This window comes from Cebus imitator, unplaced genomic scaffold (assembly GCF_001604975.1).
Source record: "Cebus imitator isolate Cc_AM_T3 unplaced genomic scaffold, Cebus_imitator-1.0 Scaffold136, whole genome shotgun sequence".
In the NCBI taxonomy this organism is placed as follows: domain Eukaryota; kingdom Metazoa; phylum Chordata; class Mammalia; order Primates; family Cebidae; genus Cebus; species Cebus imitator.
The window spans coordinates 1,382,125-1,398,421 of NW_016107451.1; the positions used below are offsets into that span (position 1 = coordinate 1,382,125).

The 16,297-nt window shown below is 55.9% G+C and overlaps 1 protein-coding gene and 2 long non-coding RNA genes across 3 annotated transcripts; all 3 read left to right on the forward strand.

The window, feature by feature from the left end:
- Nucleotides 1-6,661: 6,661 nt before the first annotated feature.
- On the forward strand, nucleotides 6,662-9,199 carry LOC108313322. Its single transcript, XR_001829030.2, has 2 exons — nucleotides 6,662-6,800; nucleotides 8,847-9,199. It is a non-coding gene; the product is annotated as an uncharacterized LOC108313322 (long non-coding RNA).
- Nucleotides 9,200-9,529: 330 nt separating this feature from the next.
- LOC119473164 lies at nucleotides 9,530-11,646 on the forward strand. Its single transcript, XR_005202365.1, has 2 exons — nucleotides 9,530-9,733; nucleotides 10,383-11,646. It is a non-coding gene; the product is annotated as an uncharacterized LOC119473164 (long non-coding RNA).
- Nucleotides 11,647-12,808: 1,162 nt separating this feature from the next.
- On the forward strand, nucleotides 12,809-15,702 carry TLCD2 (TLC domain containing 2). The gene is made up of 4 exons (XM_017541658.2): nucleotides 12,809-13,112; nucleotides 13,267-13,349; nucleotides 13,554-13,636; nucleotides 15,119-15,702. Exons 1-4 carry the CDS (start codon nucleotides 12,937-12,939, stop codon nucleotides 15,569-15,571), a joined length of 795 nt encoding a protein of 264 aa, XP_017397147.1. The 5' UTR covers nucleotides 12,809-12,936; the 3' UTR covers nucleotides 15,572-15,702.
- The last annotated feature ends 595 nt before the right edge of the window (nucleotides 15,703-16,297 follow it).

Here is a 16,297-nt window from a genome sequence, read left to right on the forward strand (position 1 = left end):
GGAAGACCACCTGAGGTCGAGAGTTCGAGACCAGTCTGACCAACATGGAGAAACCCCATCTCTACTAAAAATACAAAATTAGCTGGGCCTGGTGGCAGGTGCCTGTAGTCCCAACTACTTGGGAGGCTGAGGCAGGAGAATCGCTTAAATTCGGGAGGTGGAGGTTGCAGTGAGCAGAGATCACACCATTGCACTCCAGCGTGGGCAACAATTGCGAAACTTCGTCTCAAAAAAATAAACAAAATGAAATGAAACCAGTGTTCCCTGGGCTCCTTGGTTGTACACTGTGTGTTTTTCACCTGGGAATGAAGTTTCCTGTCACAATTGTACAACCCCAACTTTGATTTTGTTTCTTTCTTTTAAGATGGAGTGTCTCTCTTGTTACCCAGGCTGGAGTGCAGTGGCATAATCTCAGCTCACTGCAACGTCCACCTCCTGGGTTCAAGCGATTCTCCTGCCTCAGCCTCCAGAGTAGCTGGGATTACAGGCACCCACCACTGCGCCAGCTAAGTTTTGTATTTTTAGTAGAGACGAGGTTTCGCCATGTTGGCCAGGCTGGTCTCGAACTCCTGACCTCAGGTGATCCCTGGCTTTGGCCTCCCAAAGTGCTGGGATTACAGGCTTCAGCCAGCATGCTCGGACCAGAGGATATGTTTTTGATGGTCAGGAAGTAGTGCCTGCTTCTTAGTACCAATAGAATTGGCTGGGTCCATCCGTTCTTTGTGCTGGTCTCAGTTTACCTAAATTGAGCAGGCACTACTTTTTCTGCCTGGAAGTCTGTGTGTGCCCTGCCCTCTAGTGGTTTTGGGGTTACACTGCAGCAGTGACCTTGAGTGTACCTAATTTTACCTCTTGCAATTCTCCTTTCCTCTCTAGAATAGTGATGTCCTTGCAACATTAGGAACTGGTGCACTGGAATTCCTGGGGTATTCAGGGGCAAACCTGGCCTGATCTGAGCCCTAGGGCAGTAGTTTTCAAACCTTAGGGCATAATTCTTTTTTTTTTTTTTTTTTTTTTTAGATGGAGTCTTGCTCTATTGCCAAGGCTGGAGTGCAACAGCCCGATCTCCGCTCACTACGACCTCCGCCTGCCAAGTTCAGGCGATTCACTCGTGCCTCAGCCTCCCTAGTAGCTGGGATTACAGGTGCCCACCATCACGCCCAGCTAATTTTTGTATTTTTAGTAGAGACGAGGTTTTGCCATGTTGGCCGGTAGGTCTCAAATTCCTGACCTCAGGTGATCCACCGCCTTGGCCTCCCAAAGTGCTGGGATGACAAGTATGAGCCACCACACTCGGTCCTTTAGGGAATAATTCTAATTCCGTAGTCTAGAGTGAAACCCAGGTATCTACATTTGTAACAAGTCTCTCAGGTAATTCTGATGCAGCAATCTTCAGGCTACATCTTGAGAAGTAACGTTCTGTAACAGCTCTCCTCCAGAATTTCCCTCTCACTGCCCCCAGTAAGAGTTTTCCCTGAGTTCCAGTGCAAGTACCCTTGGGGTTTGGGGAATCTCAGACCAAATGAGCCCCTCGCCTTGGCCAACTCAGTGTACAGTTTCCAGGAGACCACATCTTGGAGAGTCAGGGATGGAGGATGCAGCTGGCCAGCAGTCAGCCTGTGTTGAGTGGGGTCAGCTCTTGCTAGTCTGGCAGGGAGAAAAGTAAAGGAAGCTAACAGTTAGTGCACCAACTGCCGACCAGTGTGGCAGGTACTGTGCTAGGTGTTTTTAAATTAAAATTTTTTTCTTTATTTTTGAGACGGAGTCTCACTCTGTCACCTAGGCTCACCACAACCTCCACCTCGGCCTCCTGAGTAGCTGGGACCACAGACGTGCACCACCACACCTGGCTCATGTTTTGTATTTTGGGTAGAGACAGGGTTTCATCATGTTGCTCGGCTGGTCTCAAACTCCTGAGCTCAAGCAATCTGCCTGCCTCAGCCTCCCAAAGTGCTATGATTACAGGTGTGAGCCACTTCACCCCACCGTTAAAAAAAAATTTTTTTTTTCTTTTTTTTTTTTTAAGATGGGGTTTCACCCTGATGGCCAGGCTGGTCTTGAACTCCTGACCTCAGGTGATTCACCCACCTCGGCTTCCGAAAGTGCTAGGATTACAGGCTTGCGCCACTACACCCGGCCCCCAAAAAAATTTTTTTAAAGAGACACAGGCCAGGCGAGGTGGCTCACACCTGTAATCCCAGCTCTTTGGGAGGGCGAGGCAGGCAGATCATGAGGTCAAGAGATTGAGACCATCCTGGCTAACATCGGGAAACCCCGTCTCTACTAAAAAATACAAAAATTAGTTGGGCGTGGTGGCACAGACCTGTAGTCCCAGCTACTCCAGGAGAATTGCTTAAATCCGGGAGGCGGAGGTTGCAGTGAGCCGAGATTGTGTCACTGCACTCCAGCCTGGCGACAGAGCAAGACTTCGCCTCAAAAAAAAAAAAAAAAAGACAGGCTCTTGCCACGTTGTCCTGGCTGCTCTTGAACTCATGGGCTCAAAGCGATCCACCTGCTTTGGCCTCCCAAAGTGCTGGGATTATAGGTATGAGTCACTGTGCCTGGCCAAATTTTTAATTAAAAAAAAAATGTTTAATTGTTGAAACCCCTGCAACAAACCTTGAATCTCTTATTCACCGTATTTTGTAGCTCAGGGGAAATTATCTGTAATCATTTCACAGCTAGTAAGAGCTGGAATTTGAATCTAAGTTTGCCTAACTCAGTAGTTCTCAACTGGAGGAGATTTTGGCCCCCAGGAGACATTGGGTAACGTCTGGAGATACTTTTGGTTGTCAAAGCTGGGAGCTGGCCGGGCGCAGTGGCTCACGCCTGTAATCCTAGCACTTTGGGAGGCCGAGGTAGGTGGATCACCTGAGGTCAGGAGTTCAAAGCCAGCTTGGCCATCATGGTGAAACCCCATCTTATTTTAAAAAAAAAATAATAAAAATAAAACAATTTAAAAAAAAAACTGGGAGCTGGGGGTGGTTGGGTATTGCTGCTGACATGTAGGATGGAGGCCAGGGACTGCACTGATGTCCTAATGTGCACCAGGTACCTTCCCACAAGAAATTCTCCTACTGAAAATGCTGTTAAAACTCGTGCTCTGAATGAAGAGACCCCCAAACAGGCTTTGTGTGAGCAACATGGCTGCGTATTTGCCCGGGTGCGGGCAGGCTGAGTCCAAACAGAGAGTCAGCGGAGGGCGGTGGAATCGGAGTTGGTTTTATAGGTTCGGGGTAGGCAGTGGAAGGTTACAGAAGTTACAGTCAAAGGTGGTTTTTGCAAGCTGGGAGGGGGCCGTAGGGTCTGCAGTCACGAGGTTGACCAAGGTCGGTTACAGAGTCCAATGGCCTTATCATTTGAGGCGGGAATAAGGAACCACAGAAGAATGTTTCAAGTTAATTAGGTGCTGCAGGGTTGGTCATTCTTCCCCTTTTCGTGGTCTTCCAGTTACTTCAGATCTTCTGCTCCCAGGAGGTCATCCTGGGGTGTCCTTGCCGGTCACGGGGGTGGTCATGGCCCCACTTAGGGTCTGGCCTATGGTGCGGCCATTCAAAGAAACTTGCAAATGCCACTGGGTGCTGGGGTTGAGAAACCCTGGACTCTAAGCCTGTGCTTTTGGCCTTGAGGGTGGGGTCAGTGTGCAGAAGAAAATGGAAAAGGGCCACCCCAAGGGCCTTGAGCGGGAAGGGGATGGGATTGCGATGCTCGGGGTAATGGAGAATCGGGGCCCCTTGTGAGGTGTCTTTCTTCCAAGCTTGGCCCGGGCCCTGTTCCATTTCTCCCAGCCTTGCCAGGTCAGCCCTAGGACTTCACACTAAGCTTGTCCTGGCGTGACCCCGACTCCCAACTCAGGGTTGGGGCAAATATTTATCTGGGTCTTACTTCAGCACTTCCCAGCCTACGACACTGGCTTCTGCGGCCAACGTGTTCCACCTGGAGTCCTTCAGCAGTTCCCCGTTAGCAATTAGGAGCCTTGCTGGGAAGGGGGGTGGCTATGTGGGTAGGGCACCGCTGAAAGCAAAAAACAGAGCCGCTCAGGGAGCAGGTGGCAGCTGAGAACAGTTAGAAGTGGAGCGAATGGGCAAAACCAGGAGCATCCCATCAGCAGGCCCCCCTGTCCAGGGAGGACCAGAGCAACTCTGAAGCAGGAAAGGCCACAAACAAGCCTCTGGAACACCGAACTGGGAAGGAAGAGGTGGTTTATTCGGCCGGGAGCTGCGTTGGGCCTCAATGCCCTAACAGCGCAGGCCCCCAACAAAGAAAATCCTTACCCCTTTTAAAGGCTTACAGCTCTAGATATTACATGCGAAAGGGTCTTGATCCGTGAAGTAGGCGTGGGGTGTGTGACTTAGGTGGGGGTGTGATCGTGTTTAAGCGAAAACAAGCCGGGCGCGGTGGCTCAAGCCTGTAATCCCAGCACTTTGGGAGGCCGAGGCGGGTGGATCACGAGGTCAAGAGATCGAGACCATCCTGGTCAACATGGTGAAACCCCGTCTTTACTAAAAATACAAAAAATCAGCTGGGCATGGTGGCGCGTGCCTGTAATCCCAGCTACTCAGGAGGCTGAGGCAGGAGAATTGCCTGAACCCAGGAGGCGGAGGTTGCGGTGAGCCGAGATCGCGCCATTGCACTCCAGCCTGGGTAACATGAGCGAAACTCCGTCTCAAAAAAAAAAAAAAAAAAAAAAAAAAAAGCGAAAACAGTGCCTTTCAGAAAGATTCCTCCACACCATACCCGCGATGTATGGATGGGATTGTGGCGAGCAGTGGGGGTCTCGTCCTTAACCCCGCCGGCGGCGCCCTCCACTTGCTCCTCTGGCTGACTTCGAACTTCTTTTGAAATGTAACGCAGAGGGCTGAAGGGGAAACGGCGTTAGAAGCAGAAAAGGACTGGCGGTCTCCTTCCTCAACTCGAGTAGGATGTAGGGGGCCTCTGGCCTGGGAAGCAGCGTTCTGAGCCGCTGGTTTACTTCCCATAGGCATTCCTCCTCCCTAAGCTGGGTCCTCAGGTTCACTGCACCCTCCCCAGCCCCAGCCGCCATTCTGAACCTCCCCAATACTGGCCTCCCCCTCGACCAGGTAGAGTCTAGCCCAGAGGGTCTGAACTGACAGTACCAACAGGAAATACCTCTTTCCAAGCCCAGAACCTCTGAAGCACTGAGGAGCAGATGGGGGCTGGGGTTGGGGGAGATAGTCTTGGAGTGATGGGGGGAAAAGAAAGATCATACAAACAATCACATCCCCCATGTTCTTTCCTTCGCCACCCATGGGGGTGGATCAGGGGATGGGGGAGGGGAAGCAAGGAGGAGGATGTGGTAACAGCTGATTCGTCCCCAGAGGTCACACTTTCCAACAATCAGCTGTTACTGGGGCGGAAGGCAGGAAGTTTCCTTAAAGGCGCAATGTTCTGAACGCAGGCTCAGAATTCTGGAGCTCCGAGGAACCTTATCAATTACCTGATGGAGCGAGTATTTATCAGAGGGAACGACCTCACCCTCCAGGCTCATCTCTCCTGCTCAGTTCCTCTCAGACCCTCTTTGGAGCTTAAGGAAAAGTCATGGATTTCAGTCCACACGTTCCTCTTCGGGGGGTCGCGGGGAGTGATGAGGTGGGGCTGGTCTCAGGCTTGCCCCTTTAAAAAAGCGGACCAGCAGCTTTTGCCAAGTCATTGGGTTCATTTCAGTTTGTGCCCATCCCCCGCTCACCTAGACTCTGATTGGCCCCTGGGGAAGGAGCAGCCTGCTCATTGGTCTCCACCTTTGAAATCTCTTCCCTAAGTAGGCCTGAGTCAGTGAAGAGCTTTGGAGGGCGGGACTGAATAGGGGTTAATCAGAGGATGCGATTGCTGACCATTTGCACTTTGGCATGGCCCATCCCCTAATTTCTGACCAGAAGCCCTCCCTCTACTTTAAGGTGAGGACTGTGCTATGAATCTTTTGTTAGAAAGCTACCTCTTGGGAGGCTGGGACTGGGAAGAGACATCCAAGAAAAAAGCCTCCTCTGGTTAGGAAGGGCTCCCAGGAGGAGCGGGCTGGGCTGGGCTGGGCGAGGTGGGCATCCGCCATCCTCCAAAAGCCGCAGAGTTCTGGCCGCCCTGGGCGCTGATGCTCTGCCCACTCCTGCTCTTGGGTCAGCTCCACCTTTCCTTAAAGAGCTAGAGCGTCCTGCGGAGGCCGGCGAGTCCGTTTGGGGGATGTCTAAAAGAAGCACTCACGGCTCCAACACGGAGGGGCGGTCGCCCTTTAAGGACTTCCCTGGGCTGGATTCCGAGCTCAGTTTAAAAATGCCAACTCACAGAGCGCGCTGGGTTCTGGGAATGAGGGTGTCGGGCTGCGAACTACACGAACCGGCATGCACTGCACACGCAGACGCCGTGACTTTCGCCTGCTCTTTAGGACTCTCGTTTGACGTAGCGCTTTTCTAAGCAGGTCGCTGACGCGGAAGGCTGGGCCACGCCCTTCCGTCTATTGGCCGGCTCCGGAGCTGGTGGGCTTGGCTTGGTGCAATGCCGCCTGGCAAAGGGATGGCCTCCTTGCCAATCAGAGCCAGGGCGCCCGGAGAGGCGGGACCAGGGCGAGGCCCCGGCGCCCCCGGGTGGGCGTGGCCACGTTGCCCAGCAGTGGGCGGTGATTGGCCCTGGACGGCGCTTTCGCAGCTCGTGCGTCACGACGCCGCCAGCTGATCGGAGTCTGTAGCCGGTGTGTGCTGGGCGCCGAGAAGAGACAGCGCCGCCGGCCGTGGGGAGCGGACGCAGTGATTTGCTCCCCTCCGCGCAGCAGCCCCCACACCCAGCACCAGGTGGGTGTGAGCTGACGACCCGGTCACGCAGCGGGAAGCCGCGGCGACGGGATGGAGGGCGAAAGTGGGGTCCGGGCGGCCACACCCTGCCCTTCCGTGGAGGAGAGAGGGGGCGGCGGGGGCAGGGGTGCTGCAGGGAGAGGGGCCTGGACTGGCCGGGCGAGTGTGTCAGAAGCGGCGAAGAAAGAGTCCGGGGTGGGAGTCGTGGCGGAAGGGCTGGCGGAGTATCGGCCGGGGGCGTGGGGGAAGCGCAGGGGCCGGAGGGCCGGGGGAGGCTCACCCGGCGCCCCCCGGCCTGAGGATACAGGGACCGGCCATCTATCTAGCCTGGGGAGGCTCTGGACTCCCCGAGCGGGCGGCGAGGAGGTTCTCTGCCGCCACCGGCGTTCACTGGGTCAGGGCCAGTTCAGCGCCCTGGCAGGGAAGGGGTCTCTGGGCGGGCCGGCCCCTCCTCTCGTTCCCTCCGGGGGATGTTATGTAAGGGGGGAGGGGAGGCGAGTAGGGGGCGGCGGTGCCGGGGCCTTATGCAACCCAAAGGTTAGGGTTTCACCGCGGTCGGGCGGGGGGAAGAGGGCAAGAGGAGGGCCTGGAAACTCTAACCCCCGCTCCCCAGACTAACTGGCCGTCTTGGGCCGAGAGAAGGTCACCTCTGCACCTCCCCCCAGCCTATCCTGTCGTGAGGCCCCTAGCCCAGGCCTGGCCCCGACTGCCTGGGAAGCCGGCTGGCTGGGTGGGGCGCCTGGGTTAGTCATCACTGGGCTGCCTCTCTCCCCACCTCCCGGCCAACTCTTGGCCCCTCCCCATGGCCTAGGCTGTCGCCCCCACCTCCCTCCGGCCCTGGTTCCAGCCTCCAACTCTTTTGGCCTGTCATCCTGGCTGTCAGACTGGACGAGGAGCTGTCAGAGTGCCAGGGGGTTGATGGAGCAGCTGGTCAGAGGGTCAGTGCCCTGGGCCCACCCCACCCTGCAGCCAAGGGCACCTGCTTGGCACAGACTCTCAGCAGCTGCCGAGTCCTCTGGGCTGAACGGAGCCATCTCAGACAGAGGAAAGTCGGACAGAGTTGGACTGGTCACCTAGGGAAAGGAAGACACCACAAAGTTCACGCCTCCCAAGAGGGTTTCGGAATTTGAACCGCGCCCCGTATCCCCAAATCTTTCTTACACTCTGAGTGTAGAAATTCCAAGGCAAGACCGCCCGGGCCCCTCTGCCCACCGTGGGCCATGCCCTTGGACCGAGTGTCGGCGAACACCCGCCCTCCCCAGCTCACATCCCCCGAGCCTGCCACGCCCCCAGCCCCCTCCCTGGGCCATGCTGCAGGGCCCGGCTTTTCCTGCTGATTCATGCGTTGGAACTGTGGGGGCGGGGCTTGCAACTTGGAACAAAGTTCAGACATGGAGGGGCCGGCAGACAGCCTGGAATTCATACCAGATGTACCCGGAATGCGCAAGCGGAATGCCTGGCATCCGAGAGGCCTGGAGAAGCTGCCCAACCACCCTGCCCATCCCTCCCTCCCCTCCAGCCTGTGGTCCCCTGTCCGCCCCCTCACAGCCCCAGGAGCCTCTGCTGACCTTCTTTCCAACGCTAGACTTCCTCCCTTCCTCGCTCTTCCCCAACCCAGGGCCCCAGCACACTCCTTCCAGCTCAGCTCCCTGGGAACCAGTCAGTTGGGCCGATCCCTGAACTCACGTTTCTGGACCTGAGGTACCACACTTCTGGCACCTGGGTGCTGGTGGGGTGTGTCCAGGGTCTCAGGCCTGGCCCGCCTGAATGCTGAGGAGGCTGGGCCCCGGGCGCTGCTGGGGCAGGGGAGGGCAGAGCTGGACTGGGTTTGTGTAGACTCCAGTTCGAAAGAAGAGCAAGGGGTCTGTTAGAGCTGCCTTTTCGCTCGCCGGAGTTAACAGCTTCTGCAGGCCCAGGTCAGAGCTGCAACCCTTCTCTAGAAGCTTGAAGGTCTGTCTGCCGGGTGGGACTCCGATGGCCAGTGGGTCAGTGTCCCTGAACCGGCCTTGCTCACGTGGCTCCCGTTGTTCCTTCCTCTCCCTCTAGGAGCTCGCGCCTCTCACACCCTCACCTGGCTGAGCCGCAGTAGTTCTTCAGTGGCAAGCTTTATGTCCTCACCCCGCTAAAGCTGCCAGTTGAAGAACTGTTGCCCTCTGCCCCTGGCTTCGAGGAAGACAAGGAGGAGCTGCTTTCCCCAGCATCTGGAAGGTGACAGAACCGGGGCTGGGAAGGTCCGCACGGCAGGGTTGGTGATACGTTTTGGGAAAGCTGGAGAGCCTTTGCCCAGATGGGCCCGCAAGGAGCAGTTTTTAGATTAGCGACACTGGCTGAATTGAGGAGGAGAAGGCTCAAACAACCCAAGGTTAGTTGGTCTTTGTGTGGCAGTGGGAAGGCGTGGAGAGAAGAAAACTCTGTCTACCCGACCTTCTTGATCCTCCATCCTTCCCCACTGGCCTTTCCAGATGAGGTCCAAAAGTAAGTTCACTCTTCAGGGAAAAGTGACGCTAAAACTCAGGTGTGAGCAGGCATCCTTCTGCGCTTTTTTTTTTTTTTTTTTTTTTGACGTGGAGTCTAGCTTTGTCGCTAGGCTGGAGTGCAGTGGCATGATTCTGGCTCACTGCAACCTCCGCCTCCCGGGTTCAAGAGATTCTCCTGCCTCAGCCTCCCGAGTAGCTGGGACTGCAGGCACCCACCACCACGCCCAGCTAATTTTTGTATTTTTAGTAGAGATGGGGTTTCAGCATGTTGGCCAGGATAGTCTCAATCTCTTGACCTTGTGGTCCGCCTGCCTCGGCCTCCCACAGTGCTGGGATTACAGGCGTGAGCCACCATGCCGGACTTCCTTCTGCTCTTACTTTTCCCTGCATTCCCTCAGGCTGGCCCAGACTCTAGACTTGTGGCGTTTACCTGTGTCTGGGACCCTTAGATCTCCTGTAAGATGGGGAGTCACACAGATGAGTGGGCATGAGAGAATCAAGCCCACCTGTGTAGACTCAGAACCTGGGCTGGCCTCCCCCTGTGGGTGGGAACAGAACACCTTTTCACATAAGCTGTTGTCCATCCCCCATCCCTGACACCATCACCCAGGAGCTGGGGAGTAATGGGGAGCTGGAGGAAGACACCACAAAGTTCACACCTCCCAAGAGGGTTTCGGAGTTTGAACCGTACCCTGTGCCCCCAATCTTTCTTACACTCTGAGTATAGAAATTCCAAGGCAAGACTGCCTGGGCCCTCAGAGTTAGACAAATGCGAGGAGCTAGGAGAAGCTCATAATGTCCCCCATGCAGGGGCGGCCCCAGGCTTCCCCTGCCATCCAGGGCAGGACAGCAGCCCCAGGGGAACTGTACCTGCTGCTGCTCTGCCACTTTCCTCATTTTGCTCTCCAGGGTGGTATGCAGTCCCCAGCTCAGGCCTGTGCAGATGGGAAATTCTCCCCTCCAGCCAGCAGGGGAGATGGGTTATGGGATATGACCTCCTGGGTATCAGGCAGTGTGAACCTGCAGCCTCCAGCTCTGATCCAGTCTCACTCAGGGGCTACAGGAAGCTGTGTGTTCGCTTTGGTGGGAGGAGAGGTGCAGGGAGCTCTGTCTTCTCCACCTGTGAAAAACTGAAGGATGTGGAGAAGAGTAGACCGCAGAACCCTGCCTTCTGCAGCCAAGCTGAGGGCAGGCTGTGTGGGGGCAGTGTCGAGAGGGTGGATGGACTCGTAGGCTGCAGCAGAGGCCACTGTGTCCCTGGACATTGCCTCCGTCCTTTCTTCTCCTTGCTTCACTGGCCACAGTGTCTCCCTCCAGCCCTCGGCATGTTCTTCTACCATCTTCACCCGTCATGGAGCAGAGGTGAGGAAAGGCAGCTTGGGAACCCAAAGACCAGTGAAGGACCAGGTCTGGACAGCACAGGGTCCTCCCTGGGCATCCAACAGAGGCGCCCATAAACGTCGGAGCACCCCAAGAGGAGGGAGCACAGCCAGCCTCCATCGACGGCAAGCCTCCAGCCCCTCCTACATTGATCACCATTTCTCTCCAGTCTTTCTGCCTCCGAGATGGGGCACCGTCAGTGCAGTGCCCTGCGGCTTCAGCGCCCTACTTCCTCCTCCCAGCCTGTAATGTTTATATAAGCAGACTCAAGGACCAAGAGCCAGCTGTGGAAGGACACACACAGGAAATTCACAAAGGAAATTCTAATGGCTAAAACCCCGAACCAAATGTATGCTTCATTAGTAATTAAAGAAAGGCAAATAGAGCTGAAAGCGTTTTTCCCTTAGCAAACCATCACAGAAAAAAATAAGACCCAGTATTGGCAAAGAGACTGCTAAAATAACATGCCCATACATTGTGTGTGGGAGGATAGATTGGTGCTGGCTTCCTGGACGGCAGTTTGGTGATGTGTGCCATGTACCCTAAAAGCGTCCATGTCCTTTGACCTACTAATTCTATGTTTGGGAATTTATCCTAAGAAAATAATTGAGGATTTAGTTATAAGATGTTCATCCCAGCGCTGCAATGGAGAAAAATGGGAAGCAATGGTGTGGTTGGAAATTCATTCCTTTTCTGCTGTAATGAAAGTTTGCAATAGGGGATTACTGAAGTAAATTATTGTATATCCATCCAGATGGTGGAGTACTGCACAGACATTAAAAGTCATGTAAAAGAACATCTGACAGAAAAATGCTCCTTGAATATTAAGAGGTTGTAAAAATAGCGCATGTTATGTGATCTCAATTTTGTTTTTTAAAATCTGGGTTTATACTTACTGTTTACATAGAACAGATAAAGACTGAAGGCATACTAAAAAATGTTTAGTGGTTATCTTTGGATAGTGGAATAAAATTGTGATTTTCATCTTTTGTTTTTCTGTAATTTCCAAATTTTCTACATGAATGGTGTATGACTTTCATATAATAAATATAATTTAAGAGATCAGTGTTATTATTTAAAGCTTTGGAGAAGTGGGTGTAGAAGAAGGAAGGGAAGACCTCAGTTTTCTGGTGAGAAGGTTTGCTTGGGGTGCTTCCTGGTTGATGAAGTTCATTCTTGGAAGTAGCTGGAATCCTCCCTCTCAGCCTACAGGAAAACAGCGCTGGATTGCTGGCTGTCGGCCAGGTAAAGAGGGGCGGAGTGGGGTAGGTGGAAGGAAAGCACAGACCTGTAGCTCTTCAGGTGGTGAGGGGCTGGGGAGGCTCTTCCTCTTAAGGCTAGGTGGAGGGTTCTAGAATCCTAACAGCCCTGCTATTGAAAACAGGACAGCTCTGTCTCTTCTGACTGCCCCGGCCTTGAAGGGACCCCGTGTTACCTTTCCTTGCCCTCGGATTGAAAGGCATCCTACCCACCCACCTGGTACCAAAGCCCCTGGGGAAGGGGTGCTTTTCAGGACTGTGGTAGCCAGCGGTTCCCTTTTGCCTCCTCTTCCTGATAAGGCTCCTCTGTGGGGCCGAAAAAAATGCCGCGGGGCGGGGTGGGGTCCAGTGGATTCCTTCTTCAACAGGGGGTTTCCTGGGCGTTGCGGGGGCAAACTCCTGGAGTTACAAGTTTGCTGGGTATGTTACAGGCCTGGAAACCTCAGGAGACAGAAAGGGTGGCTCCAAGAAAGCGCGGCGCCCAGTCCCCACCCCCGATGCTGGGAGGGAAGGGCAGGGCGGCGGCCAGGCTCGGGCAAATCTCCGCCTTCCAGGTGGTGGTGGCTACTGGTGACGCTCAGCAGGTGAAAGGCGTGGGAGTGGGAAGAGGAGGTCAAGGGTCGCGGGGTGGGGCCGGGAGTGTCAGGCGAGGTGGGACCGGAGACCCCGGTCTGCAGCTCCGAGCGCTTCAGGACGCACGTAGCTGGGGAGGACCCCCGAGAGGCAGCGCGCGGTCTGGTGCCTGGAGCCCCCAGCCGCTCTCCCGGGGTGGGGCGGGACGCCACCGGTTGCCAAGGCTCGGGGACAGCGGCCCCGCGGTTGCTCCAATCACCGCCCGGCCCGAGGAACAAGGCGTGGACCCGGGGAAAAGTTCCTGTGGATCCCAAAGGCGGGGCACGGGGGAGGGCGCCCCGCCCTGCCCTGCCGGGTAGTGGGTTCCCAGTCCTCGCGGGGCCGCTGTTGCTTCCCGGTCGAGAGCGCGGGCGCCGAGGGGACCCACCCGGACCTCCCCCACCCGCCATGGCGCCCCCGGGGCTCCTCGTGACTGGCGCCTCCTTCCTGACGTTCCCGGGGCTGCACTGGGGGCTGCGGTTGCTGCCCACACCGGGGCCCGCCGCTCGGGACGGCTGGCGGTGGCGGAACCTCTGCGTGTCCCTGGTACACAGCCTGCTCTCGGGGATCGCGGCGCTGCTCGGGTGCGGCCTTGGGGGTTCGAGGCGCACTGGGCGGGGGTGGGGGTGGAAGGCTGAGATCGGGAGACCCGGAGTAGAGACTGGGGTGGGGGCGCGCGTGGCGGGAGGGCGGAGTCGGGGCTTCGGGGGGCTGACCATGCCTCCCCGGTGTCCCCAGGCTGATCCTGCACCCTCAGATGGCCGCCGACCCTATCCAGAGCCACCTGCGCTGGGCCCTGGTGCTGGTAGCGGTGTCTGTAGGTGAGTCTGCAGCGAAGGCTGGGGGGTTGGGGGAAGGGGAGCAGCCTCTGCCGTCCTGCGAGGTCCCTTTCCCCTCCCCCATAGGGTTAAACATTCCTGAAGGCTTTACCCAGGGAAACTTAAGAACTGGGGTGGGGGGGCTGGAAATCCGCTCTAAGCCGCCCTGCTCTGGAGAAGCCTAAGCCCCCACCCCCTTGCCCAAAGGTTATTTCCTGGCCGATGGAGCTGACCTGCTGTGGAACCAGCGCCTGGGCAAGACCTGGGATCTCCTCTGTCATCACTTGGTGGTGAGACTCTGAGGGGAGAAGCCAGACCAGAGGGTGGTGGGGGGAGCCCTGTCCAGCCTGAGGCTCCCAATCTCTCTTCATTCTTCTTTTTCTTTTTTTTTTTTTTTCCTGAGATGGAGTCTCACTCTGTTGCCCAGGCTGGAGTGCAGTGGTGGGATCTCAACTCTGCAACTGTCGCTGCCGGGGTTCAAGTGACTCTCCTGCCTCAGCCTCCCATGTCGCTGGGATTACCGGTGCATACCACCATGACCAGCTAAGTTTTATATTTTTAGTAGAGGCAGGGTTTTGTCATGTTGGCCAGACTGGTCTTGAACTTCTGACCTCAGGTAATCTGCCCGCCTTGGCCTCCCAAAGTGCTAGAATGACAGGCATGAGCCACCGTGCCCAGCTCTCTCTTCATTTTTCTGGCCTATCACTTCCCACAGAGTCTTTGCCCTCAGCTGGTGCTTTGCTCCCCAGTCTTAGGCTGAGTTAGAGGGAGGAGGTGCTCCCGGCCACAGCGGGGGAGTCCAGACACCCACCATGCCTGGGGAGTTCCAGCTGATCACAGAAGTGTGGACTATGGAGCTTTTCTGAGAAGAGGGAGCACTGGTATAGGGTGTGGGTATGGGGCATGGAACCCCAGAAATGGGAAGTTAAGGGGGGTGAGGGGGCGAGACAGCCCCTGCCTGGGCCAAGCCCTGTTCCATCTATGGAAGGGCTGGGTTTTTTTGTTTTTTTTTTTGAGACGGTGTCTCGCTCTGTCACCCAGGCTGGAGTGCAATGGCAAGATCTCGGCTCACCACAACCTCTATCTCCCAGGTTCAAGTGATTCTCCTGCCTCAGCCACCTGAGTAGCTGGGATTACAGGCATGTGCCACCATGCCCAGCTAATTTTGTAGTTTTAGTAGAGACAAGAGTATCTCCATGTTGGTCAGGCTGGTCTCGAACTGCTGACTTCAGGTGATCCGCCTGCCTCGGCCTCACAAAGTGCTGGGATGGCAGGTGTGAGCCACCACACCCGGCCAGAAGTGTTTTTTTTTTTTTTTTTCCGAGATGGGGTTTCGCTCTTGTTGCCCAGGCTGGAGTGCAATGGCGCGATCTTGGCTCACCGCAACCTCCGCCTCCTGGGTTCAAGCAATTCTCCTGCCTCAGCCTCCTGAGTAGCTGGGACTATAGGCACCAGCCACCATGCCCAGCTACTTTTTGTATTTTTAGTAGAGACGGGGTTTCACCTTGTTGACCAGGATGGTCTCGATCTCTTGACTTAGTGATCCACCCGCCTCAGCCTCCCAAAGTGCTGGGATTACAGGCGTGGGCCACCACGCCCGGCCAGAAGTGTTTTAAGGATGCTCAGGGCCCCAGGATAAGGGCAGGAATAAAGGTCAGGTGTTTGGGGAGTCCCACTAAATGCATGGAAGCCGCTTTCTGACGCCCTGGGTTATTGGGACATTGTAGCCAGCAGGTCTTGGGGGTCCTCTGACCTCTGACCCTGGCTCCCAGGTGGTGAGCTGCCTCAGCACTGCTGTTCTGTCCGGCCAGTACGTGGGCTTCTCCATGGTGTCTCTGCTCCTGGAGCTGAACTCTGCCTGCTTGCACCTGCGGAAGCTGCTGCTGCTTTCTCGCCAGGCCCCGTCCCTGGCCTTCAGCGTGACCAGCTGGGCCTCCTTGGCCACCCTGGCCCTCTTCCGCCTGGTGCCGCTGGGATGGATGAGTCTATGGCTGCTCCAGCAGTGCCACCAGGTTCCTCTTGCTCTGGTCATCCTGGGTGGAGTTGGGCTGGCCACTGTGGGCGTCATGAGCATCGTATTGGGTATCCGCATCCTTGTCAGTGACGTTCTGCGGTTTCGACCCCATCCATCCATCCCCAGGCATGAGAAAACCAGGAGGACCAGGACACGTGGTGACGATGGACCCGTCACCAGGGACAGTTCCACTATCAACCTGAAAGACTAGAGAGAAGCCATGGCCTCTCCCTGGGGGAGATGAGGCCAGGGCCAGGGCCAGGAGATGACGGTCTTCAGTGCACAGTCTCCATCAGGGTGAGGCACACTGACTATCAGCATCTCAGGGTGTCTTCCAGCTAACTCACATCCCTTCCCCTTCCTAGGATCTAAGAAGAAATGCTGATGTTGGGCCAGGTGTGGTGGCTCATGCCTGTAATCCCATCACTGTGGGAGGCTGAGGCCAGCGGATCACCTGGGGTCAGGAGTTCAAGACCAGCCTGGCCAACATGGAGAAACCCCATCTCTACTAAAAATACAAAAATTAGCTGGGCGAGGTGGCTCACGCCTGTAATCCCAGCACTTGGGAGGCTGAGGTGGGCAGATCACCTGAAGTCAGGAGTTCAAGACCAGCCTGGCCAATATGGTGAAACCCCGTCTCTGCTAAAAATACAAAACTTAGCCAGGCATGATGGCTCGAGCCTGTAGTCCCAGCTACTCAGGAGGCTGAGGCAGGAGAATGGCTTGAACCCAGGAGGCAGAGGTTGCAGGAGCCGAGATTGCACCGCTGCACTCCAGCCTGGGCGACAGAGCGAGACTCCATCTCAAAAAAAAAAAAAATAGGCCAGGCGCGGTGGCTCAAGCCTGTAATCCCAGCACTTTGGGAGGCCGAGGCGGGTGGATCACGAGGTCAAGAGATCGAGACCATCCTGGTCAACATGGTGAAACCCCGTCTCTA